Source organism: Tasmannia lanceolata, unplaced genomic scaffold (genome assembly GCF_043159265.1).
Source record: "Tasmannia lanceolata isolate RefF3 unplaced genomic scaffold, GAP_Taslan_0.1 ptg000019l, whole genome shotgun sequence".
Lineage (NCBI taxonomy): Eukaryota > Viridiplantae > Streptophyta > Magnoliopsida > Canellales > Winteraceae > Tasmannia > Tasmannia lanceolata.
This window is the reverse complement of record NW_027518696.1, coordinates 5742680-5766970: the sequence shown is the minus strand read 5'-3', so window position 1 is coordinate 5766970 and position 24291 is coordinate 5742680. Positions and strand designations below refer to the sequence as shown.

At 38.9% G+C, this 24291-nt stretch overlaps 2 protein-coding genes across 3 annotated transcripts; one reads left to right on the top strand and one right to left on the bottom strand.

The window, feature by feature from the left end:
- Positions 1-2830: 2830 nt before the first annotated feature.
- On the bottom strand, positions 2831-9923 carry LOC143852631 (NADH-ubiquinone oxidoreductase-like protein). Its single transcript, XM_077362113.1, has 2 exons — positions 9725-9923; positions 2831-3148 (listed from the first exon to the last, which is right to left on the bottom strand). The coding sequence occupies exons 1-2, from the start codon at positions 9872-9874 to the stop codon at positions 3044-3046; spliced, it is 255 nt and encodes an 84-aa protein (XP_077218228.1). The 5' UTR covers positions 9875-9923; the 3' UTR covers positions 2831-3043.
- A 2533-nt stretch (positions 9924-12456) lies between these two features.
- LOC143852829 (uncharacterized) lies at positions 12457-22814 on the top strand. 2 transcript variants are annotated; one of them, XM_077362448.1, is made up of 2 exons: positions 12457-13411; positions 22565-22814. In XM_077362448.1, exons 1-2 carry the CDS (start codon positions 12742-12744, stop codon positions 22663-22665), a joined length of 771 nt encoding a protein of 256 aa, XP_077218563.1. In that variant the 5' UTR covers positions 12457-12741; the 3' UTR covers positions 22666-22814. The 2 variants fall into 2 exon arrangements, with proteins under 2 accessions (XP_077218563.1, XP_077218562.1); XM_077362447.1 differs by having other exon boundaries at positions 12465-13411; positions 22559-22814.
- Positions 22815-24291: the final 1477 nt, after the last annotated feature.

Genomic DNA, 24291 nt, shown 5'->3' with positions numbered 1-24291 from the left:
TTTCCATGTATTTTCAGCTTTTAAATAAGAAATTCCACATCTGATAATATGTTTCCCTGGAAAAGAAGTGAACACAGAAATTCTGTCTTGTCAGGGAAAAAAAATGCTGGCACCAGGGAAAAGAAGTGAACAGAGCCTATAAGACCAGATCAGTGGGTATATACACGGAAAAGGCTCACCTGTTATATCCAATCCAAACCGTCAATTTGTTAGCCCTTGTTATGGATGGGTCGTGCATCAAAATATATTCTTTCTTGGACCAAATTTGATCAGTTGGTGTTCCAAAAAGAATCACAACATATATTGCTCCAGCATTGAAACAAAATGTCGAAACCTTTCTTATTTTGCAATTGACATTTCCTGGGTAAAATCACTTCTTCAGGATGTTATTGTTTTCCTCATGCCATCCCCTCACTCTGTGATGATCTTTCAGTCGCCTATAGCAGCCAATCTTGTGTTCCGTACTCAAACTCATCACATTGAAATTGACTACCACTTCATTTGTGGCGATCTACGGGTGGTTTTGAACCCAGTGTTGATGCCTAAATACGACAAACAGACACGGGTGTCATGCCTAATTAAAAGGGTGTCTATGTCAGCACCTAATAATATGTAATTATATAGATTTCCCATGTTGGTTGTTGTTAGGTTAGCAATCAATTTTTTGGTGTGTTCCTGTCCAATATATAAAATCAAATGAAGAAGACTTATGAACAGAAAATCAATTTCATTTTTGACTTCACCATGCAAAGACAAAAGCCTTGAAAGGCTTGAACTCATATGGAAACTGCTACTCCCCATTTCAATAAAGAAAAACATAGTCCCGACTTCTGCCTGCCTTAGCTGATCCTCAAAACAGATTTCTAGATGCCAAAACTTCTATAAAGAGAGGCAAGGACATAGCACAGTAACTCCAAGCCAATGAGACTAAAGAGCATGATTTAACTCATCTTTTCTTGATAGTATTCAAATTGCCCGAGTCATGTATGAAGGTGATCAGGCAGTGTAAGTCATTCTGTTAGATGGAATGATCAGTTGTAAATCAACTCAAAAGGGAGAGTTATTTAGTAGTGAATTCAGTGAATGAAAATCAGTATAGAGAAGAATGACCACTACTAGATCCTAACTTGAAGGTGATCAGACAGTGGGGCCAACTCTAAACAAGGGTATAAGCTATGTACATTGGATCAATCCTTCCAAAATCGAGGTCTTGGAATGCAATTTATTGGTGGAAAACACCACTAAATCGCAACCCACTAGTTATTGCCCCATGTCTCTCTGGGGTCGCGCTACTGAAAGATCCTTCCTAAGGAGCGCCGAATTGACGTTCTGAGGTGGAAGCGGCACCCCGAGAGGAGGTTCCTGCTGCTAAGGTCCGCATTCACCGCAGTGATTCGGATCATTCACTGTGTCCTTGCAAAATTGTTGCCAGCAACATGTGGTACCTCCCCAAGGGTTCTTCTCATGGTCCAAGCACATGCTTGGATCACTACCACACTGCAAGTGCTGGTGTCGCCCTCGCAAAGCTGCACGAAGGAAGTTGGAGTAGGTCCGAACGTTGAGATCCATCAAACCTGTATGATGGATTGAGGCTGCGCAATGGACGGCCAGGATCATCACGTAGAAGAGCAAGTGCCAACATTGGCTCGCACCAAGGGTCATGGGAACATCTTCCCTGATATGGATGATTTATGTTGGTGATAATGAACTAAAATGGAAGTTTTGAACTTGATGTGGCAACTGATACATTTTTCAACTGTAATAGTTACCTAATTGGGTTTCGTACGAACAGATCGATGATCAGATCAAACCTTTGAATCATTGAAATAGTGGTTGAACATGGTGGCCCAGCAAGCCTTCAGGACATCAATAAGAAATGCACGTTTGACCAAGAGAAATGACTAAATTAAGCATTGATTCTTGATTCTTACTTACCAGGTACTTAAAAACATGATACAGCACACCTACATTAGATTTAGCTGGGGCCCGCTTTTGATGAATCACGCCCATATACTTGGTGGGCCCCGCCTTTATGAATCATGACCATCAACTAGGTGGGCTCCACCTTAGATTACACATGGGGCAATAACTACAGTTAGATGATCCTAACAATCTGATCCGTTTAATCAGGCTGCAGCCCATATTTTTATTTTGAATATGGATGGTCAAAATCATCCGATGGGAGATTTATTGACCCATTGGATAATCCAAATGGGACCGACCAAGTGGATAGTTCAGACTTGCTACAGGGCAGGGACCTGCTATACAAAAATGCAGATACCCCACACCATTTCTCTTTTGCATTTGAGTGCTGACAATGTTGCTGCAGCTTGATTCTTCTCAGATTTTTGTCGAGAGAAAGTATTAGTTCATGAGCCCTCTGGAGCTCATGGTTTTCTACAAGTATCTCCATTAGATGGGTAAACTCCCGGCAAATGTTAGTGTATAAAGTACAGACTTTTTCTTCCTAATCAAACCACTTTATATGAGTCCGATTAACGGAGCCAACTGAGGAGAATGACTAATTCTCTAACAGGAGCAACGACTCCATGGCATCCATCCCTCAATGTTCTTTCCAAAAGAACCTCTCCTCTTCGACGAGATGGCACCGAATTCAGAGAGACAAATCTAAGACCCCGTTGCATCCCGACAGTGCCATTGTCACTACAGTTGATAAACCCCACTTTTCTGTAGTCAATGTTCAAGTTTGCGCATATTATCTTCAGATGTGCTACCGTGTGAAGATCAATTTGCATAGTATTTACTATTTAGGGTATCTCTAAGCTAATCCATGCAAGAGATGAAGTCAATATAAGAGAGCATGACAAAGTTTGTACTTAAATCAATCTATCAAAAAGGATAAAAGGCATCTCATCAATATTACAAATCAACAGAGTTCACACATGAGCATAGTCTATTGTTACCTTGGCATTAGCACAATCCAGCAAGCTAACAAGGACACCAAAACGGACAAATGTCGAACAGGAAATGATCCATTCATTTTTTATTCTTTCAGTTTAAAAGACCACCTGATGGGATGCTACTAATGATGGCTTTCAACGCCCCCTCCACCTTCCTCTTTGCCCTTCCGCGCAGCTGCTCTTAATTGACGCTGCTCCTCTTTATAAATTCTGTTCCTTCGTTGGAACTGCAAAAACATTCAAATCCAGCTTAGTCATTGTTGGAGGAATCAAAACAAGGTATAAATTTTTCCACCACTAGTTGAGGACATGTAACTTTATTTTCACGGAACTTTTCAGCGTTATTGAAATGTTATTCATGTAAGATATATGTTTGCCACTGCAAATTAACAAGTTCATGCATATAGTCACATTTTATGTAAGCCACCAGAAACACGGGGAGCACAATGCACTCCTACTACAAAACTAAAAAGGTGCAGAGCCTGCCAGAAGAAGAAAAAAGGTCATGTTTAACTAGTATTATTTCTTCCACTATGGATACAATTTATCCCAAACCATACAAAAGTTCAAAATGTCATGTCTAACGCTCAGCGGTAGGATGGTTCATAAGAAACACTGGGATCCATAATAAAAAAATGACAACCGGGATAAATCATATAATATGAACAGATAACTGTTTCAGAATCTAATCACTTGGGCTTAATACCCATGTGTAGCAGATGCATTTTGGATAAACCTATTGAAGGTTTCAATTGCATCTCAACAGCCAAGAAAACTTTCTTGAAGCTGTTTTATGAAGTAATCAGATAAGCCAAGTGGTACACAATGGAATATTACAAGCTTCAAACTCCTCACTTTGTATTGCAACACATATTGATGCTACCTGGTCTAGGAACCTAAATATGAAAAATCTCTAGAGTATCTTCTTGAAGAAATTTGATGTGCTGGAAAAGGGGGAAAAAAAAGGAAAACTAGTGATGAAGCCGATTAATCTATGACATGTGCAGGCAAGGTTTTAACTTCCGGTTTCAATACCGGTTTCGGACCCACCAAAAACGAAATTTCGAAATTTTGGCCGAAATCCGGCGAAACAAGAAAAAGAGTATTTTATTCGGCCGAAATTTTAAAATAATTAAAAAAAAACAGGTTTTTTGGGTGAAATTTCAGGGAAAAAGGAAATTCCGAAATTTCGGCCTAAATAAAATACCATTTCGGGTAATAGCGATTTCAGTGTCGGTGGATTTCGGTCGAAATTTAAAAACATGTGTACAAGTAGAAGTGAACTCACACAGATTATTATGTCTAATAAAGAACTGGTGTAAACATATTTCTCCTATGAATATGGCCATATGGGTGAGTAGGTCTACTAATAAAGAACCTTGGTAAACATATTGCTCCTGTAAATATGTAGGCAATTCGAACTTGAGTTCCCTATCAAAGGAAACCACCATCTCTAGGGTTCTGCAAGGGTTCTAAATTCAATAATGTAGACATTCACATTAGATATTCCAAAGAAGAGAATCCAATTATGCAATGCCCATAGACATGGCATAAAAATATGCTTCGATGTTTTAGTTGGACTGTAGGAACCCACAAGAGGCCATTGGTGCAATGTCCTTTTTCTTTTTTTTTTGAATGGCCGGTACAATATCCCTTTGTCATTAAGGCACCAATCCACATTTTTATCTTGATGTGCTTGGTACTGTCAACGAATTTCTATCAGAGGCAAGACAAGTTTCCGAATAGACGAGAAACAGTTAGAAACTAATCTAAGTAAATGCATACAATAATATGGGCATTTACCTGCTTGAAAGACCGAATCACTTCATCACAGTGTTTAAAAACTCCTTGACTCGACAAGGAACACCCCCGAGTCGACTCCTTTTGTTGCCTTGGCAGCGTTCCGCATTGCACCACATCCGCATTCCGCGTTTTGTCCTATAGAGTCAATAAACTCTTTTGACTCTCCCGAGTTATGACTGCGTCAACCTCGTCAACCGCGTTCTTGGCCGCGTCTGCGCCGAGTCGACAAGGATTTTATTTGGCCGCGTTCCGCATCACATCCGCGTTTTTAAACATTGCTTCATCATATGTTCAGGGTGGAGAAACGAAAGCCTCCTCCAGAACATTGAGTAGTTTTAAGGGTTCATCATCACTCTCTTAGAGAAACACTCCCTAATGACAAGACTCCTCACTGGCTTTGAACCAGACGTGTGAGCATATTCATGAACCAATGCTTTTGGGTTAGCAAGCCTTTTGAATATATTTGGGAACCTAACATCAAAAGTACCACCTAACACCTCTCTAGCAAAACTTGCTTTTACCATCACCTATTCCAACCTTACCCTTTTCCTAAATGAGGAAACCCCTCCTTCAACTTGTTCCACATGGACCAACCAATCAAATTCCATCCACCTAAATGAACGATGCAATCTTTCTATTCATATTTCATGTTTTATGTGTCCTCCACAATCGTCATTATTCATAGAAACTTCAACCACCATTTATTGCCATTGTATGAGCTATCATATACCAAGGCCACCATTAACCCATCGAACAAAGTAAATACGACCAATACAAGCAGAGGCAATAGCATAGTATTGTTCGATTCGCAGGGAATATTGACAAAATGTGCAAGCCAATTCAATCGCAAGCAAGCTAGCCGATATTGATAATCGATACAGGCACCAAAATAATATAAATGATTATCCTATACCAAGGACAGTATCTCTTTTAGATTTAAAAATCATTGACCGATTAACCAAGTCATTTTACTTCTATTGGGACAACCATCCCACAGTTTTTTCTTTTTTTTTCTTCTTACATTTTCTACTTATCCGCTACTGCTACCGAATTCTAAACAAATAACAGCAACATACATCAATAGGTTGGCCACAATGAACTTTTGGAAATTTTTAATCAATATAATCTAGTTATAGAACGAAAAAACCTGCACAACGGATATTGTCAAAAATAGCAACAGTGACTCGGCCATCGTCTGCTTTTTGTGCACATGCTAAAGTTCTAATAAATATGCCCAAGCCACAAGACAAAAGGCCATTCATTTCATGTCACATTGTCATGGAAATGTATTTACCCATCTTATAAAAAAGAGAACATACAATAGGTCTTTTGTCCTTGAGCTCCAATTGCACCGATTACATTTCTATTAGGAAATGACATCTTTTCCATTTAAGAATGTGAGTGCCTCTGCTCTATTAATTATACAACAGATACCAAATTCCTTCCTATTCCTAGCAATTGGAATGCATTCTTTTATATTGTTTTTTTAAAGGTTATATATATATTTTTTAACAACAATTGCAATGCATTACTTAGTCCAATAATCATATACTTCTCATCTAACTCATACATCTACTTCAATTTCGAATTATCAAAATGAACAAGCCAAAAATACCAAAGGTCCTTCATATCATACTTCTTAGTCTTATCAACATACTAAACCCCATTGGTATGCAACCATTGACATCCAATCACACCACCCACATTTCCAATGTGAATATATCATTTCCAAAGACAAAGAAAATCGTGTCGTTTTGCTCTGCAACTCCCCTAATTGATATCAATTTCCTCTTTAATCCTGGTAGCGGAATACATTTTTTATTCCAAATAATCTTGGACGTTCCGTAAATGACAGTTTTTATCATCAAGAACACAGCATTCAATATTTGAAATATTTTGTGCATCAATGGTGAGATTACCAATAAAATTCTGGTGAAGTATAAAGAATTAAACAGAATTAGACATCAGCATCAAGTATCCAGTCTTAAGTAACTTTTAGGGGTCAAAAAGTTAAGAGAGAAAGGAACACTAGGAAAACGGGAAACAATGCATGGAAACAACAACACGTAACCAATAAAAGAAAACTAGCCCAAGATAGCAAAAAAGAGAAAATAAAATACACATACACACACATTCATATAATGGAAACTCTGTTAATCTAGAATAGTTCATCAGATTTTGACAAATTGCACTTTGCAACGCATAGGCATGGAGTAATCAAGCAAAGAAGTTGCATTTGATAACCATCAAATCTAAAACAACAGGCTTTCATCTGAGATTCTTCCATTGATGATAAACAAAAGAGAAGAAGGGGTAGGGTTTCAAAATGATTGAAGTGGCTTACATACATATTTGAAGAGTAAGCGACGGACCTCTTTTGAGTGGTGAAGGCATTCGAGGTAGTCCTCTCTTAGAAGGGACCGATCATTTGGCTCCCTGCAATGTGACATGCACTCGCTGAAATCTGTCCAGAAATCGTAGCACCAACCTCTGTTCCCCGTTATTCCCCGACCGAACGTCATCTCTCTCTCTCTCTAGTTTTTTACTGTTTTACCCTTGTTTTTAGTTGTTTTGACTGTTTTACATTTGAAAGGTATTTTCAGTTGCTTTCCTCGGGCCGGAAACCCCGAGAAACTGACACGGCAAAAAAGAAACTCAAAGAACAGCATAAACGAATACAATAATAGAAAAAATTAAAAATTAAAAAGAAATTTTTAAAGACATTCGTATCTTTATAAATTTTTAAAGACATTCGTATCCCTTCCCCCTTAAAACAAATTGTAAAATGCCGCTTACATCCTTTTTCTTCCTTCGAAGTCGATTCTTCTGCAGTCCTTCACGATTCTTCCTTCCACCCGTGGGAGAGGGAGCGGTGCTGCAAGCCTGGATGTTTTCATACCAATGGGAGAGGGGGCAGTGCTACAAGCATGGATGCTTTGAACGGTCGTGAGAGAGGATCCTGGTTTGGTGTTGCGGCAAGCTTTCGGTGGTTGTGAGAGAGAGGCAAGGCGTCGGTGCTTTGATTGGCAGTGCGGCAAGCGACGATGCTCGTGGGAGAGGGGCCCAGTTAGGTGCTGCTCGACTAGGGTGGAGGACTGGTCTCAAGTTCCGTCAGAAAAAAATGGCTAGGCGGTCGCTTTGATCTTGGTCAGTGCTTTGATCTGTGTGAGAGAGGGAGAGAGACGAGTTCTCGGGTTTCTATCGAAGGAAAGGTCGACGAGTCAGTTGCTTAGCAACGGAAAAGATTCGGTGGGATATCGGGGAAAGCTCAGGAAACTTTTCACATGATGGAAATTATACTTTTATGCTCCAGATAAACAAAAAAAAGTTTCATGGAAACCAACTAAACATACTTCTTTCACCTTTCAACGGGAAATTAGGATACTTTTCTTTTCCTTTCCACGATCTGGAAAGCAAGTGAACATAACCTATATATACCCATCTAAAACCTATTAATTTTCTTTCTTTTATTAATATATTGTAATAAATTTAATATTTTCTCCTAAAAGATGTTTTTTTTTTTATTAAATTTGATCCATATGATGGTTTCTTATATATATTTAGCAATTTTTTTAATCAATTATTAAACATATTTTCTCAGGCAATAGTGTCTTATCTGAAACGAAACGCCGAAACAACCAAAATGTCGAAACGTTCCATTCCACTGACCAAAACGAAATGAAAGATACAACTCAAAATTTTGACAAATCAAAAGGAGGCCAATCCCCACATAACAGCATGAGGTACCACTAAAGAAAGCATCGCGCAGGTAGAGATCGGAGCCCACGAGAGCAGGTCTGAATAGGGACAACCATCCAAGAAAGTTTTCTTTCTTTCGTTTTTTTTTTTTTTTTTTGACATTTTTCCATTTATCGACCACGGCTACTGAAATTCTAAACAATTACCAGTAATAGATCAAAAGGCAAGCCAAATTGAACTTTTGAAAATGTTTAATCAATGTGACCTAGTTGTACAATGAAAAAACCTATAAAAACAACATTGTCACAAAAAACGCTATCACCAACATAATATGCCCGAGCCACAAGGCCAAAGGCCCTTCATTTCATGCCACATTTCCATGGAAATGTACTTAGCACAGTATAAAAAAGAGAGCATGCATTTGGTCTTTTGCAATTAAGCTCTGATTGCACAAATTTTATTTCCATTAGGAAAAGACATCTTTTCCATCAAAGAATGACGAGGGATTCTAAATTCCTTCATATTCCTAGAGATTGAATGCTTTCTTTTTCTTTTTTTTAAAAAAATTCTGAACAACAATTGTAATTCATTATTTAACGCCAATAATCATGGACGTCCAATCTATTGTAAGCGTCTACTCCAACTCCTATGATGAAAATGACAAAGCAAAAAAGCGAAAGGCCCTTCATTTCATACCACTTGAGTCTTATCAACATATTAAACTCCATTGTTATGCAATATTTGACATGCAGCCACACAACCCACATTTCCAATAAGTGAATAAATCATTGCCAAAGACAAAGAAAATCGTGTGTAAGTACTCTACAACATCCCGAATCAACAGTTTTTATCATCAAGATTCAAGAACACCAGCACCCAACAATTGAAATCATTTACATATCAACAGTGAGATCATCAATACAAATACAATCGACTGAAAAGTATAAAGAATTAAACAAAATTAGATTATGTAACTTTTTGGGGTCGAAAAATTCAAAGAGAGAAAAAAAAACACTAGGAAAAGAAGAGAGAATACATGGAAACAACAGCAAGTAAGAAATAAGTAAAAATTAGCCCTAAATAGCCAAAATAGAGAAAATAAAAACACATCCATATAATGGGATCCATCCCATCTCGAATAGTTCATCCGATTTCGAAAAATCGCACTTTCCAAAACCTAGGTCTGGAGTAATCAAGCAAAGAATTTGCACTTGATAACCATAAAATCCAAAACAACAAGATTTCATCAGAGAAAAAAAAAAGGAGCTAGGGTTTGGAAATGATTGAAATTACAGAAATACCTCTTTAGAGTGGTGAAGGCATTCAAGGTAGTCCTCTCTTAGAAGGGAACAGTCCTTGGGCTCTCTGCAACGTGACATACACTCACTGAAATCTATCCAGAAATCGTAACAACGACCTTTGTTCCCCGTTATTCCCCAACCAGAGGCCATCTCTCTCTCTCTCTCTCGCTCGCTCGGAAAGTGGGTGCGGCGTGTAATACGAAGTGGGGAGCGTGGGTACAGGGACTACGATTTTAGATAGTATCATCCAATCGAGGAGAAATTAGTCAGTGGCCCACCACTCATTTTTAACCTCCACAAATGTAAAGGTTAGGATGGTCTTATGGAGCTGATATTTTTTATCACTACCCTATCTATGTCATATGTCAGGGCCTATCAAATGAATGCTTTGGATCATCCTAACAATGTGGTCCATTGTATTTTGGGCAGATGGAGTAGATAAGTTATTTACTTAATCGATCATGTAGGTACACTTTTCTCATAAAATAATATGATCAAGCCAAGGGTTCGATCGACTAAGAGAACGAGATGAATGCCAAGGTCTAGAGACTCGATCTTGATGTAGAGCACTCCTCATAAAGAAAGAAGATCTGGATTCCGGATATATCTGTTCTTTTCCACGGCCGGGTCGTTTTCCACATAAGATTGAGTCTAGGGAATGCTCTATCCTATCTCACTCTTTCTTGAATCGGTCGAGTGCGATCTAGATCGAGATTCTCTTTTTCATCCCTATCCCTATGACTAATTCCTTTACTAGTCGAGAATGCCTTTCTTATCGGCAAATGGCTTATCGTCGTACCCCTCCCTGCGTGATTATCCTGTGGATGGATAAGGATCCATTCGAGTCCTCCCTATGCTCGACAAGTAGTGGCGGATGGCCGTCGTTCCAGTAGCAGCGTTGTCTCACTCTCCGGTGGCATCAGTAACAAAACAAGCATCCCCACCACAAAGACAAGAGGTCCTTTATTTCATGTCACATTGCCGTGGAAATGTACTAGGCCATCTTATAAAAAAGTGTTGGTCCTTGAGCTCCAACATTTCTATTAGGAAATGCCATCGATTCCATCAAATAATGTGAGTGCTTCTATTCTATTAAGTGTACAACAAATACCAAATTCCTTCTTATTCCTAGCAATTGGAATGCATTCTTTTGTTTTTTTCGAACAACAATTGCAATGCATTATTTAACCCCACTAATCCTGGACTTCTCATCTATGCCATACATCTACTCCAACTTCCAATCATCGTTTTCAAATTTCGGTGTGGACCGTTTCGGAAATTTTTGGCATTTCATCGAAATTCGTAATAGAATAGTATTTTTTTATTCCATTAAAGTATTTCAAACGGAATTACCGAAATTTCACTCCCAAAAAAAAAAAAACGGCATTTTGTTAGCCGTATGGAATTTCACCCAAAATTTTGGGATTTCGGTTTCGGATAAGTCCAAAATTCTAGCCGAAACCAAAATTTAGAACCATGCTTCCAATGAGCAAAATGAACACTCCAAAAAAGCCAAAGGTCTTTTATATCATACTTCTTAGTGTTATCAAGACACTCAACCCCATTGGTGTGCAATGAATGACCTCCAATCACACCACCCATGTTCCCAATAAGTGAACATTGAAACGACAGAGAAAATCATCTCTTTGTATTCTACAACTCCACTAATTGATATCAATTTCCTCTTTATCCTGGCAGTGGAATACATGGAAACAACAACTAGTAACCAATAAAAGAAAATTAGCATAGCCAAAAAGAGAAAATAAAAACGCATATACACACATTCATATAAATGGGACCACTGCCAATCTAGATTAGTTCATCCGGTTTCGAAAAATCAACACTTTGCAACGCCTAGGTCTGGAGTAATCAAGCAAATAATTTGAACTTGATAAACATCAAATTCAAAATAAGAAGCTTTCATCTGAGATTCTTGGCATTGGTGATAAAAGGGAGAGAATAAGAAGAGATTGGGGTTTTTAAATGATTGGAATGGCAGATATGCGTACTTGGAGAGTAAGAGACGAACCTCTTTTGAATGGTGAAGGCATTCGAAGTAGTCCTCTCTTAGAAGGGAGCAGTCCTTTGGCTCCCTGCAACGTGACATGCACTCGCTAAATTCGTTCCAGAAATCGTAGCACCGACCTTCGTTCCCGATATTCCCCAGCCAGACGCCATCTTGTGATGTATAATGGAAAGGGAGGAAGGTGGGTGATGATAAAGTCCAGAGGTTTTCTATTGATATTGGCTCATATTCAGAGAATGAATTCGTGCTGAGCACTTAGGTGATAAAACATAGGATCAAATCAAATCTGAATAATTATGGAAAGATATCATACTATTTAGTTGCACAATCTATCTAGGTTACCTCATCTATGCCCAATCTACCTCCAAGATAATCCAACTGAACCCAGTATACGGTGAGATCTCACATATTCTAACAGGCGAGGGACTACAATGTTTGACAGCATCATCCAAATGACGAGATATTTAGTCAGCGGCCCACCAGCAGTGGGGCCTACTCATCTACAGTAATGCTAGGTGGTGTATATCAATCACCTTTGAGTGAACTAATGTATGAAAGGAGTAGGTATTGATAGGGTTGCCACTTTGAGGTGGTATCACTATCTATCACCTTTGAGTCATTACCTTTTTCATAAGATACTGCATATTATTGTTTGAAAAGCTGAATTTCCTACATTTTTGCTCATCTCTTTCACCATCTTTGTAATCCTTCTAACATGAGTGTGGTATAAATGTTATAAGTTAGGTGAAGCTGATTAAACTTCACTAGTGAATCCCCTCATATCATTAGGGAGATGATTTTTTCACCCCTGTAGTAGGATTATGTGCCCATCTTGGGATTTGCTAGCGTCTATCGCAGAAGGCATTTCGCGGATGGGCTGTTGCAAATTGTCAGAAAGAAGACTGGGGTTGCAAATAAAGCAAAGTAAAGGATTTCTTTTGCAAAAACCCCTATTCAATCTGAGAAGAAAGATGGTGAAATCCCAGGAATCATGACACACAAAACCCTAAATTCCCGACACGCCCTAAAATCCTGCACCTTACAGCTCCACAGCTGGAATCCATTCAATCTCCACCAAACCCTAAAAAAAACCCTAGAATCATCCGATGTTCACCCTCCAAAACCCTACTCCCTCTCCAAGAAACCCTGCCTCTCCAACCGTACCACCGCCCCTCCGATCACCGTCGATAATCTTGACATCACCAAGATGACTCTCTTCGAAGACCAAAACCCACCTCAGGGTGGGACCCTCCGGTGGATCGCACGGAAACGGAGGCGGCGTGGGTCCCGGTCAGTTTCCGGTAGGAGCAGCGACAATAGCGGCACTCGCCGGTGCTGCTCATTGGCCGGAGCTCCGGCCTCATATGCTACTGATTTCCCAATTTTGGGGACTGATTCGAGCGGGGAGTTGTTTGTGAATGGGGATGCGAATTGGGCGTTGGATGTTGGTGAGGAGAAGAATGTTAGGAGGGATTTGAAGGATGTTGGTGGAGTCGAGAGGGAGAATTTGGGCAATGGTGGGTTTTTTGATGTGATGGGGAATGAGTCGGGATATGGGAGTGAGGCGGGGTATCGAGGAGATGTGGAATTTGGGTATGGGGATGAGTTTGATGAGGAGGGAGATGATGAGAGGGTGTTGTTTTGGGGCGATATGTTTGGAGGTTTGTTCTTTGGCTTCTCTTCTTGATTAATTGGTTCAATTTAATGGATATCTTATGGGTTTTCTATGTAATTATTTGGATTGGTACATTGGGTTCTATTTTGGTTTCTTTACTCGGATTGTTCACCGTCTTGTTTGAATTGTTTTTGTTTTTGTTTTTTTGATGATATAGGGTATCCCCACGCCATTTAGGGCAGGACTAATCCCTATGGATGCACCCCTGTATCGGTTAAGCCCGGGGGATTCGAACTCGTGTCTATGGGGAGCAAACCCCCGATGCCAGCCGACATGCCAACCCCGTACGGGTTAATTGAGTGTATTTTTATGAATAGTTGATTGATATTTTGCTATTATCCTGTTGGAGCTGAGGTCTGTTAGTTTTTCTTCACTAGTGGCAATGGAAAGTGCGGATGGAATTGGGCTTTTCTCTTTTCTGTTATAAGGTTGGGACTAAGCTGTAGCAATCACGGCGTGTTTCAAAATCATAGTCGAAGTAGATAATACGGCGCTTGGAAGAGAAACTTAATTAATCTCACGTCCGGGGAGATATCCTCAAGAACAAGAAAAGAATAGGGGAAGAAGAAGACACTTTTTCATTGATTGCCCAAATTGAAGATTACAGCTTGTTTTTTATCATAAAGACTTTCCTACATAATATAGATCTCCTACTGAAAATAGAATACGACAACTACTATAAAATATACTGAATATAGAAGAAGGAAACTAAAAACATTCTTGCTGTAAATATAATAAGAAAACTACTAAAAATACTAAGATGAAAATAGAAGGCTAAATATATGTTCGTATCAATTTCCCTTCTCCTTCAAAATGACCTTGTCCTCAAGGTCTAAAATTTTGCAATTTTTGCTGAAAGCCACGCTAGTGTCATCATGTGGCATCATCTGGATAAGATTCGTAGTGATATTTGCTGCATGTAGGGAGCATGATTGTGCTAGCATTCTTTGGCTCATCTGTTGAGAGTCTATTGTTTGAACATCACCCGAGTGGAACCCTGTAAAAGAAATTTCTTGCCATCACGAGAAAACTCCATACGTAAATTTGCAAAATCCCACGTTATTGGGCCTAACGTTGTCAACCATTGTACCCCTAGAACCATGTCGTAGCCGCCTAATGGCAATAAACACGCCTCAACACAAAAATTATTTCCATGCTTCGTCCACTGAAATTCATGACAAATCCTTGTACTTAAAAGTCGAGTTCCATCCACAACAGTCACCGGCAAGGGATTTGTTTTCTGCGTGACACAACCGGATCGTTTCGCCATTCGTGGTCCAGGAAGTTATGTGTGCTCCCGGAATCCACAAGGATCATAATCGGCATTTTTTTACAAACCCCGTAATATGCATAGTTGGGAATGACGACGAGCCTATGAGTGCGAAGACAAATATCTGTAAATCCGCAGGTGGAACTTCTTCAGGAGAAAGATCAGTATCTTCCATTTCTGCCTCAACCTCTTCGTTATCAAAACCTTCTAATAGAAACAGTTGGGGTCGCTTACAACGGTGTCCCGGTACAAACTTCTCATCACAGTTGTAGCAGAGGCCTTTTTTTCGGCGTTCCATCATTTGTTTTTCGGTGAGGTGTTTGATGGGAGGAAGGCCATTGTTACCATCAAATTGAGGTTTCGAACATGGCGGTGAAGGCAATACAACAGGTTTAGGAGGGGGTCGCAGACGACGGTTAATAGCATCAATCGATTCCTCCTCTAGCCCGGCCAACTCAATAGCTTGATCAAGATTAGTAGGCTTGAGCTTTTGTACACCTGGTCGAATCTCATCTTTAAGTCCCGCAAATAACGCACTTATAAAAAATTGATCAGGAATATCTTCAGTTTTACTGGAAATTTTTTCAAAACGCTCTCGATATGCTGCAACAGTCCCAGACTGTCGAAGCCTTATAATATCCGCAATGGGATCTTCGCTCACTCTTGGCCCAAAACGCTGACAAATAGCCTTTTTGAAGACCGGCCAAGAAACAAGTCCATGAGTGTGCTCAAACCATTGAAGCCATTGAACAACTTTTCCTTCTAAATGAATCGAGGTTAGAGCCACCCTTTGCTTCGTATCAATTCCATTAACCCCAAAAAATTTGTCACAACGATAAACCCAACCCTTTGGATCATCGCCTGCTAATTCAGGAAAATCGATCTTTGCATGACGGGGTTGGAATGTACCCGAAGGAGGGGCTGGGGCTGAGATTCGTGGAACAATGATCTCACTCCAATCGACAGTATTACCTTCAGTTTTCGAATAAGCGGGCACATTACCAATGGTTGTCACTCCCAAGCGCCGTAAAATTTCTGTAAACTGACTTGTAGTCGAAGCCTCTATTCGAGCAACAACATCCTGCAACTTCGCAAGCTCTTCCGAATGATGAGAGGCCGATTCTTGCAATTTAGAAATTGCAGTAGAATGGAGTTTCAATTCCGCCTCAATTTGTTTAAGTCTGGTTCCATCTGCCATGATTATCGATATGCAAGCCGAAGATCGTCAGCTTTGATACCACTTAATACGGCGCTTGGAAGAGACTTAATTAATCTCACGTCCGGGGAGATATCCTTAAGAACAAGAAAAGAATAGGGGAAGAAGAAGACACTTTTTCATTGATTGCCCAAATTGAAGATTACAACTTGTTTTTATCATAAAGAGTTTCCTACATAATATAGATCTCCTACTGAAAATAGAATAAGACAACTACTATAAAATCTACTGAATATAGAAGAAGGAAACTAGAAACATTCTTGCTGTAAATATAATAAGAAAACTACTAAAAATACTAACATGAAAATAGAAGGCTAAAGATATGTTCGTATCAGTAGATGCTTATATATACTGGTCCTCTAATCATTAATTTTGACGGCGGCCGCATTTTATATAAGGTGTTATAGTGTATTAATTTTATGATAAATGTTGCTCCTCACCCCGCCCCTTACCCCAACGACATGGCACTTCCTTCGTCGAACTCTTTATAATGAACCATATTTTATACCTGTATGTCGGGTAAGAAGAGTACTCGGGGATCTACTGCTGCTGCTGCCAAGTGGGAGTTTCCCCGCTTGCATCTGCCATTGATGACACAACCACTATGTTTGAAGGGTATTTTGGTCTTTGCATGTAACCCTAGTAGACACACACACACACACACACATATATATATATATATATATATATATATATATATATATATATAGAGAGAGAGAGAGAGAGAGAGAGAGAGTTAAATGAAGCTACACATACGTGTAGCTAACTTAGCTACACCAACGGCTTAAAATACAGTGGGCCCACATTGTTTGGGTGATCCAAACCATTCATTTGATAGACCCTCACATTGATAGGGTGTGCCCACAAAATCAGCTCCATAGGATCATCCCCACCCTTCAAACTGTGGAGGCAAAAATGGACAGATTTGTGAAGGTTTTTACACGTCCATTTTTGCCTCCACAAATCGTAGGGTTGGGATGATCCTATAGAGCTGATTTTTTGGGCACACCCTATCTATATGAAGGCCCATCAAATGAATGGTTTGCATCACCCAAACAATGTGGGGCCCACTGTATTTTAAGCCGTTGGTGTAGCTAAGTTAGCTGCACGTATGTGTAGCTACACTTTTCTCATATATATATATATATATATATATATAAGACTCTCACCTCTCTCTCTCTCTCTCTCCTTCTTGTCTCTTTGCTCTTTATTCTCCTTTCATGGAGGTTTGGTTGCATCGAACATGGTATCGAAGCATTAGGTTTTGATTCCTAGGAGTAGTGAAGCAACCTAAAAATAAAAAAACACAAAAAACCCTAGTGGCCACCCCAATCAAAACCCAAAACCCTAGCTGCCCACCCATTTTTTGTGCCTTCTTCCCTGGCGCCCCCACCCAAAACCCTAGCCACGCCACGCCACCCCTCTAGGGGTGTAAATGGATATTCAGAAATTCGATTACTGTCCGCATCCGAATCCGTTTAAAGTGAATATTATCCGAATCCGTTTCAAGCGGATATTATCCGAATCCGTTTATGAGATATCCGGCTCTTAGCGGATGCGAATCTGGTAAATGGTATATCCGATCCGTTTAACATCCGAATCCGAGAAGTAAATCCTTTTTATTTATTATTAATAATATTAATAATATTTATTTTTAGTAATGACACACTATCTTTTGTTTCTATGAGAAAAGTGAATATTCTTTTTAGAAAAAAAATATAAAAACAAAAATAGCCCAAACCCATTTCATCAAAATAGCCCAAACTCATTTCATCATGTACAAAAAAAAAAGAAGGAAAAACCCAAAGGCCACTACCAACACTATCATCCATCCCCATCGCCTCCCTCTCTCTCTCTCTCTCTCTGCCTTTGTTTTAAAAGGAAGAAGAGGATCTTATATATTTTAGGGTTTGAGAGTTAATTTTATGAAGAGAATGTAGAGGTCTAGTTTTAAAGTTTGGAAAATTCATTCGAGTAAGTAGGAGAAAAAAGATAAAGTGCTGCAATAAAATGTTCGAATTTACCGGATAAACGGATACGGATAATATCCGAATTCGAACAATATCCGATGGATACGAATTCGGTAATAGATATTAAATATCTGTCGAATCCGAATCCGACTCCGAATTCGGATAGTGTATACTGTAATCGAATTCGGATATAGCCATATCCGCTCCTAATTCGATCCGTTTACACCCCTACACCCCTCCCCTTCCATGGAAAAGGAAACCGGCATCAAGAGCAAAGTAAAAATACAACATGTCCTCAAAGAAAGTAACATAAGCGGAAACAAAGAACCATCGCAATGTAGGTCTGTAACACTTATACCCTTTCTGTTTACAGGAATAACTAAGAAAGACACATTTCTCAGAACAAGCATCTAACTTATCCAACTTAGGAGTCAACTTATGGACAAAAACAAACGCAGCCAAATACGCGTGGAAGGCTGGAAGCAATGGAAAGGGATTACCTGATGGGTTAAGAACCAAAAATGGGTATTGTCCATCCAACACAGAAGACGGTAGACAATTACTACAAAGGTAGGTTGTAAGCACTTCAATAGAGCTTAGAAACCTTTATCTGAAATAGACTTCTAGGTCTGCACGCTAAGGTTAAGGCGCTCAAGTCAGATGGAAGAAATAAACCTACTCACTTGGAAGGCAATGATACCAAGTGCCACACAAGTAAGTGTGAAGAGAAGAAAGATATGTCCAAGATGTTGTGTTATAATTGCAAGCAACCGGGACACTTTGCTCGTGATTGCACCGAGTTGAAGAATGTACGAATTGAGTTATCTGAGCGCACCGAGGTGCTTATTCCTCATTCTGATCTTATGTAGGTTATTGATTCATGAGCATCCACACTCCGATATCGCGAGGTGTGCACGATGGATGCCTTGAGATCAAGCGATCGTTGAAAACATAGGGGGATGGAGAGAGATGTGTGTCATGTTATTTTTTATTCCCACCATGCTTGCTTTGGGGCGCTTGGTACCATTGTCTTCCCTCTGAGTAGGCTTACTTGCCCCATTTGACTTGAAGAAAGACATGGGCATACTATACATGGGCCCCACATTTAATACGTCAACATAAATCATTGGCGAGTTCGGGTTGTGTCGAACTACAAAAAAGATGTTTGTTAAAGCTCAAACGTCTTTGCTAGTACCTCAACCACAAGACATGGTACCATTGTCTTCCCTCACACTTCATTTTAATGTATATGTAATGTTAATGTGTATATGTAGTTATATTCAATTTTGGAATTTTGCAAGAAAATTGATGTTAGTTTCTTCATTTAAGCAATTAATTATAGTGATTAATTATTTAATTGTCCTTTTTAGACTTGGAAAATTTTGCATTAACTTTGATATTTGATTAATGGTTGGGAGTTGGATTTGCATGTAAATTTGTTTTATTGGTTGTAATTTTATTTTTTTCCGGTAATTAGATTTGTTTTGCTCATGGTACTTGGAAACTAGAATTCACATGCGTTCAAATTTTACAAACATTAAAACAAAAAATTATTAAAATTTATTTTTAATTGTCACTATTTTCTAATTATTTTATTTTTAAATTTTTTTACTTTTTTGCCTTCTTGTTCGCTTCCTTGGCGCTTCCATGTTGCTTCCCTAACCCTTTCTTTTTCCTCCCTTTTGAAGAGCCCTCGCTTTCCGCTTCTTCTTCTGCATTAGCAGCTATGGAAATAAACTTCTATTATATATAACTCTATTACAGCCAAACTAGGACTCTTCAAACCCACTAAGACTTCTAACTCATCACGGAAACTTACTCACTTCTAAGTCTCACAAATTCAAGGACTCCCTCATGTTGCAATGCGGGCCCTTATGCTCACTTCACAATCTAAGTGATTATTTGCAAATGACTTAACTGCCCATATCCCGTAAGATTTTTGTAATAAACATGTGGACCCCATTTTAAACACCCCTCAATTTAAAGAAACTAAGTGATATTGGTAGGCTATAGGCTGGTGTCTACTCCCCTTCACTTTCTCTTTTCATGGGCTCCCCTAGGTATACGTCCCTTTAATTTCATAAGAAACTCCTCTCTCTCTCTCTCTCTCATGAGTAGCAGCTCCATTTTTTATTATTTTTTTTCTAAAAAGGAATATTTAATAAAAAATTCCTAACATATTAACTCCATTACCTATGAGGTGAAGAACGGAGGTTAGGAAGATGTTTCTTTTTATGTCTGAATGAAGAAAGGAGGTTAGGAAGATGTTTCTTTTTATGTCTGAAAGTGACCAATTCACCCCCCCTCTTGGGTTGTCACACTTGTATTTCAGATACCAAATAACGCAGGGGCCGGTAGCGGAAGCTTAGGTTTAAAGGCTAACATGGGAACCTTTGGGTTTGGGAAGAAGAATATGGTGGTGGTTTGATGTTGGAAGGTTTAAAGAAGATCAAGATTACTTCAATAAGGCAAGGGATCGGATAGTTTTTATATGGCTGAGTAATATAGATTTTAGGTGATGGTTTGGTGAGGTTGGTGGTGCTGATAATAGGACTTTAATGGGCTCTGTTTAGAAAGAATGACTGGGTTTGAAAGAAAAAAAAAAGGTTGTGAAGGGACTAAATCAGCTGACATATAAGTGGAGGTTTGGGTGTAATAGTAGATGGGTATAAAGTGGGTTTTAAGGGCTGTTTCTGGGAGGCCTAAAAGAGAAGGTTGCAGGTGGATTTCGGAGGGGTTTAAAGAGCATGGATATTTGGCAAGGTTATACGGCTATTTTATAGGAGAGAGTGGTGCTCGGGAACAAAACAGTGAAGGAAATTCATGGGGTTCTCGGGTCTCTATGGGCTGAAATAAAGATGGATATGGGCTGAAACTTATGGTGCAAGGGACTGATTTTAAGGGCTAAGAACGGCAAAATCACCGGTAATGGTGATCGTACCTTGAAGAAAAATGTTTGAACAATCTTAAACGGGACGGGCAATAGCACAAGCAGCGGGTGGCTTGCGGAAAGGGGCAACGACACAAGCAGCGGTGGCCTGTTTTCCGGCGACGATTCCGGCGACGGGACAAATCCGAGGCAACCAAAATAAAATTTTATTCATAAAAGCTGGTGAATAGTTTACATAGATCATGTATTTATTGACTTATGCATACGCTTCCTAATATAACTCAAACAATGAGAAAACGTCTACAACTATTAAAACTCCTAAATATTCTCTAAAACAAATCCTAAATTTGAATAAAAACTCCTAATTTTTCTCTACTTTATGTACTACTAAACTAGGACTTTGATTGGCCCAAAATAACTAATACTCCTAAAATCTTTCATACTCCTAAAATCTCTAAATTCCTAAATACTATTCTTGGAAGTCCAAAATAAAGAAAATTACTAATTAAAGCAAACTAAAAAGAAAAAAAAGACTGTTTTAGAATTTGTGATCCATGAGGACCGTTGATCTTCAAGATATGGTGAGTTGCACCTGCATCAGACCCCCCCTTCTTGAGTAGATTCGGGAACCAGGACTTTATATTCATGGAATAGCAAGACACAGTAGAAAGTTAGAGAACTCAATGAGAACCTTTGTGTACAGGAGAGAATGTTGTACAAGATTTGATATTACCTAATTAGAATGATAAGTATTTATTTAGCCATACTTAGAAAGATAAGTATTTTTCTTTTGAATGGTCTGAAATAGTTTTTTTTCTTTCTTTTTTTTGAGCCTCCAATCTACAGTTTGAAGAACAAAGTCTTTGACCATTGCGCTAGAGGCTCAATCTTCTTCTAACTGAAATAGGTTGGCAGTTGGTACTGTCTTTATCCGTGCATGCCTTGTATCCAGGTTTTTACTAGCTTCCCCGACAAAATTGAATAAGTTTCTTCTTCTGTGGCACATTCAGAGACATGGTTAAGCCTTCATGATATTTGGCGGTGTTTACAAGTCCATAGTTGCTCATTCTGAACCTTAAACAAATTTGTGCCCATTTTGAACCCAGGCGTTTAGGGATGGTGGTTCAGTACTTCTTTCCCAAAAATCACTTGTCATCGCATCCCCTGGTTTCAGCTTCCTCCCTTGGGTGGTCCCTTCAGTCAATCATGAGTATTTTTATACTAATCTGTGGAGATGTTTGTATTTGGGGGGTTGCTGATTCTGAACTTAGCAATTTGTGCAAAGTTTTTCTGGTGGTGGAGCTTGAGCACCACACTTATCGGCGATGCCATAGAACACACTTATCGGTGATGCCATAGAACGTGATTTACATCAGTATGCGTGAAATATAGCTAAGATAAACATGAGCACCACACTTATGGGTATCAGAAATGCCGATGTCTCATAACCTTATTTGCATCAATATGCTTGCAATGTAGACAATATTAAGCATAATATAAGCATAATATAAGAATTGATAAATTTCGTATTTTCTTGATTTTCATGTTTTAGTTATATGATTATACTTGACGCATAACTTATAGTTATAGGAATTAAAGTTGCATGATTCATTGATGTTCTGTATCTGATGCATAACTTGCCATTAAAAAAAAAAAAAAAAACTTATGTTTTATAAATGCTCAAAAAGTTCCATTTAAAATAAAAAAAATGCTCAAAATGTCTTTCCACTATTTTTTTCTTCTGTGGTTTGATTCAGAAAATTTTCTTATGGTGTTTTCTCCTTCAGATACAGATCGCATGGAGATCATTGGTGAGAGTACCTTTTCAGATAAAAAAACTCAACACAGATGCAGACGCAAGAAGCACGACTGGCAAACGGTTTACCCCCCTTAGGTGACATTTTATACTGAAGCAGTGTCCTGTATTATTATGCAATATTCACTGAATTCTTTCCAAACATTGATTCTGAGATTTGTTACCAATATCAGTCATTTGATAAAGTTCTGTAAATTATCTTCCATATTAATGATGCAATTTTGTCATTCACTCTCTTTTATTTGCTTGGGTTCAATACTGTTTTATGTTTACTTTTGTCTATTCACTGTAGGATATTTTATATTCTTTTTTGTGTTGGTGTCTACCCTTTTTCTACTCTGTTTTCCTAAAATCTAAAAATTACCTGTTTTCTAGGAAAACTGCAACTAGGGGTGTAAACGAGCCGAGCCGAGCTTGGCCAGGCTCGGCTCGTTAAGCTCAAAGGCTAGGCTCGGGCTCGGTCAGGCTCGGCCAGGCTCGCAAGCTTTATCGAGCTTGGTTTTATCGAGTTTCCCACATGGCACAGGTTGGTAGAAAAGCAAAGTAGAGAAAAAAAAAAAAAAGTAATCATGAAAAAGTAAAATAGCTGATTTATAAAGTTTAAAATGAAAAATTACTAAGAAAAGGTAGTATGTTATGACAATTAAGAAAAAAAATACCAAAAAATGTTAAAGGTTATGACAATTACGGGACAAAATTAATTTCTAACCGTTTGATTTGCGGATGATGTTGACATGACATACCTACCCTCATGACATACCTACCCTCAGTACGTTGTTTTTATTTTTGCAGATAATGTTTACTTGACGAGCTTTAAGGAGCCGAGCCTGGTATAACTCGGGCTCGGCTCGCCGGCTTGGCTCGGCTCGTTAAGGATTCGAGCTGAGCTCGACCCGAGCTTTTTTCGAGCCGAGCTCGAGCGAGCCTCCGAGCCCGAGCTAAAATTGACACCCTTAACTGCAACCCTACTAGATTCTGGAATCCCATTTTCCATGGAATTTTTCTTTTTTGCATACATTTTTTTAGCGTAGATCCAAACAGCAAGGCTATCAAATAAACAGGGTTGGCCCCAAGCACAAGAAGAATGCGCAATGTAATTTTTAGGGGCTGATATTTACACCCCATTGTTTGATATTGTTACTATTGTAAAGCCTTCTTTACAATCAATTTTCAGACTTCACACTGGCTTGCCCTCTTATTGTGAAATTGTAAATCTGTAGCCCCTAATGAGAATTTCTGAAACAAAGATGGGGTGTATGGTATCAAAGCAAGGGGGTCTGCAACTAAGTGGAATTAGGAATTATAAGTGTCTAAACAATCAAGATAAATGCAAAAATGTACAAGATGATTACGGGGCTTTTGTGATCGAAACCATTCATCTGCTTAATGCATACTTCATATATAAAATAAAAAAATCTCTTGCATCGGACAATCTTAATCCTCGAATTTGCATTTTTATATTGTTTTCCCCAATTTTCTGAGCCGTCCTTTGTAAACTTTACATTATGAGTGGTTAGGATCATCCAACGGAAAATATTTCTGGGGCAAAAAAAATGAATGGTTTCGATAATTGAAATATTGTTCATGGGATTTGCTAGGGACCATCGCAGAAGTCATTTCACAGATGGGCTGTTGCATTCGAAAGCAGCCACCTCGGATGAATTAAATGAATAAGACAAAATCCGCTGAACAGAGAGGCTGTGT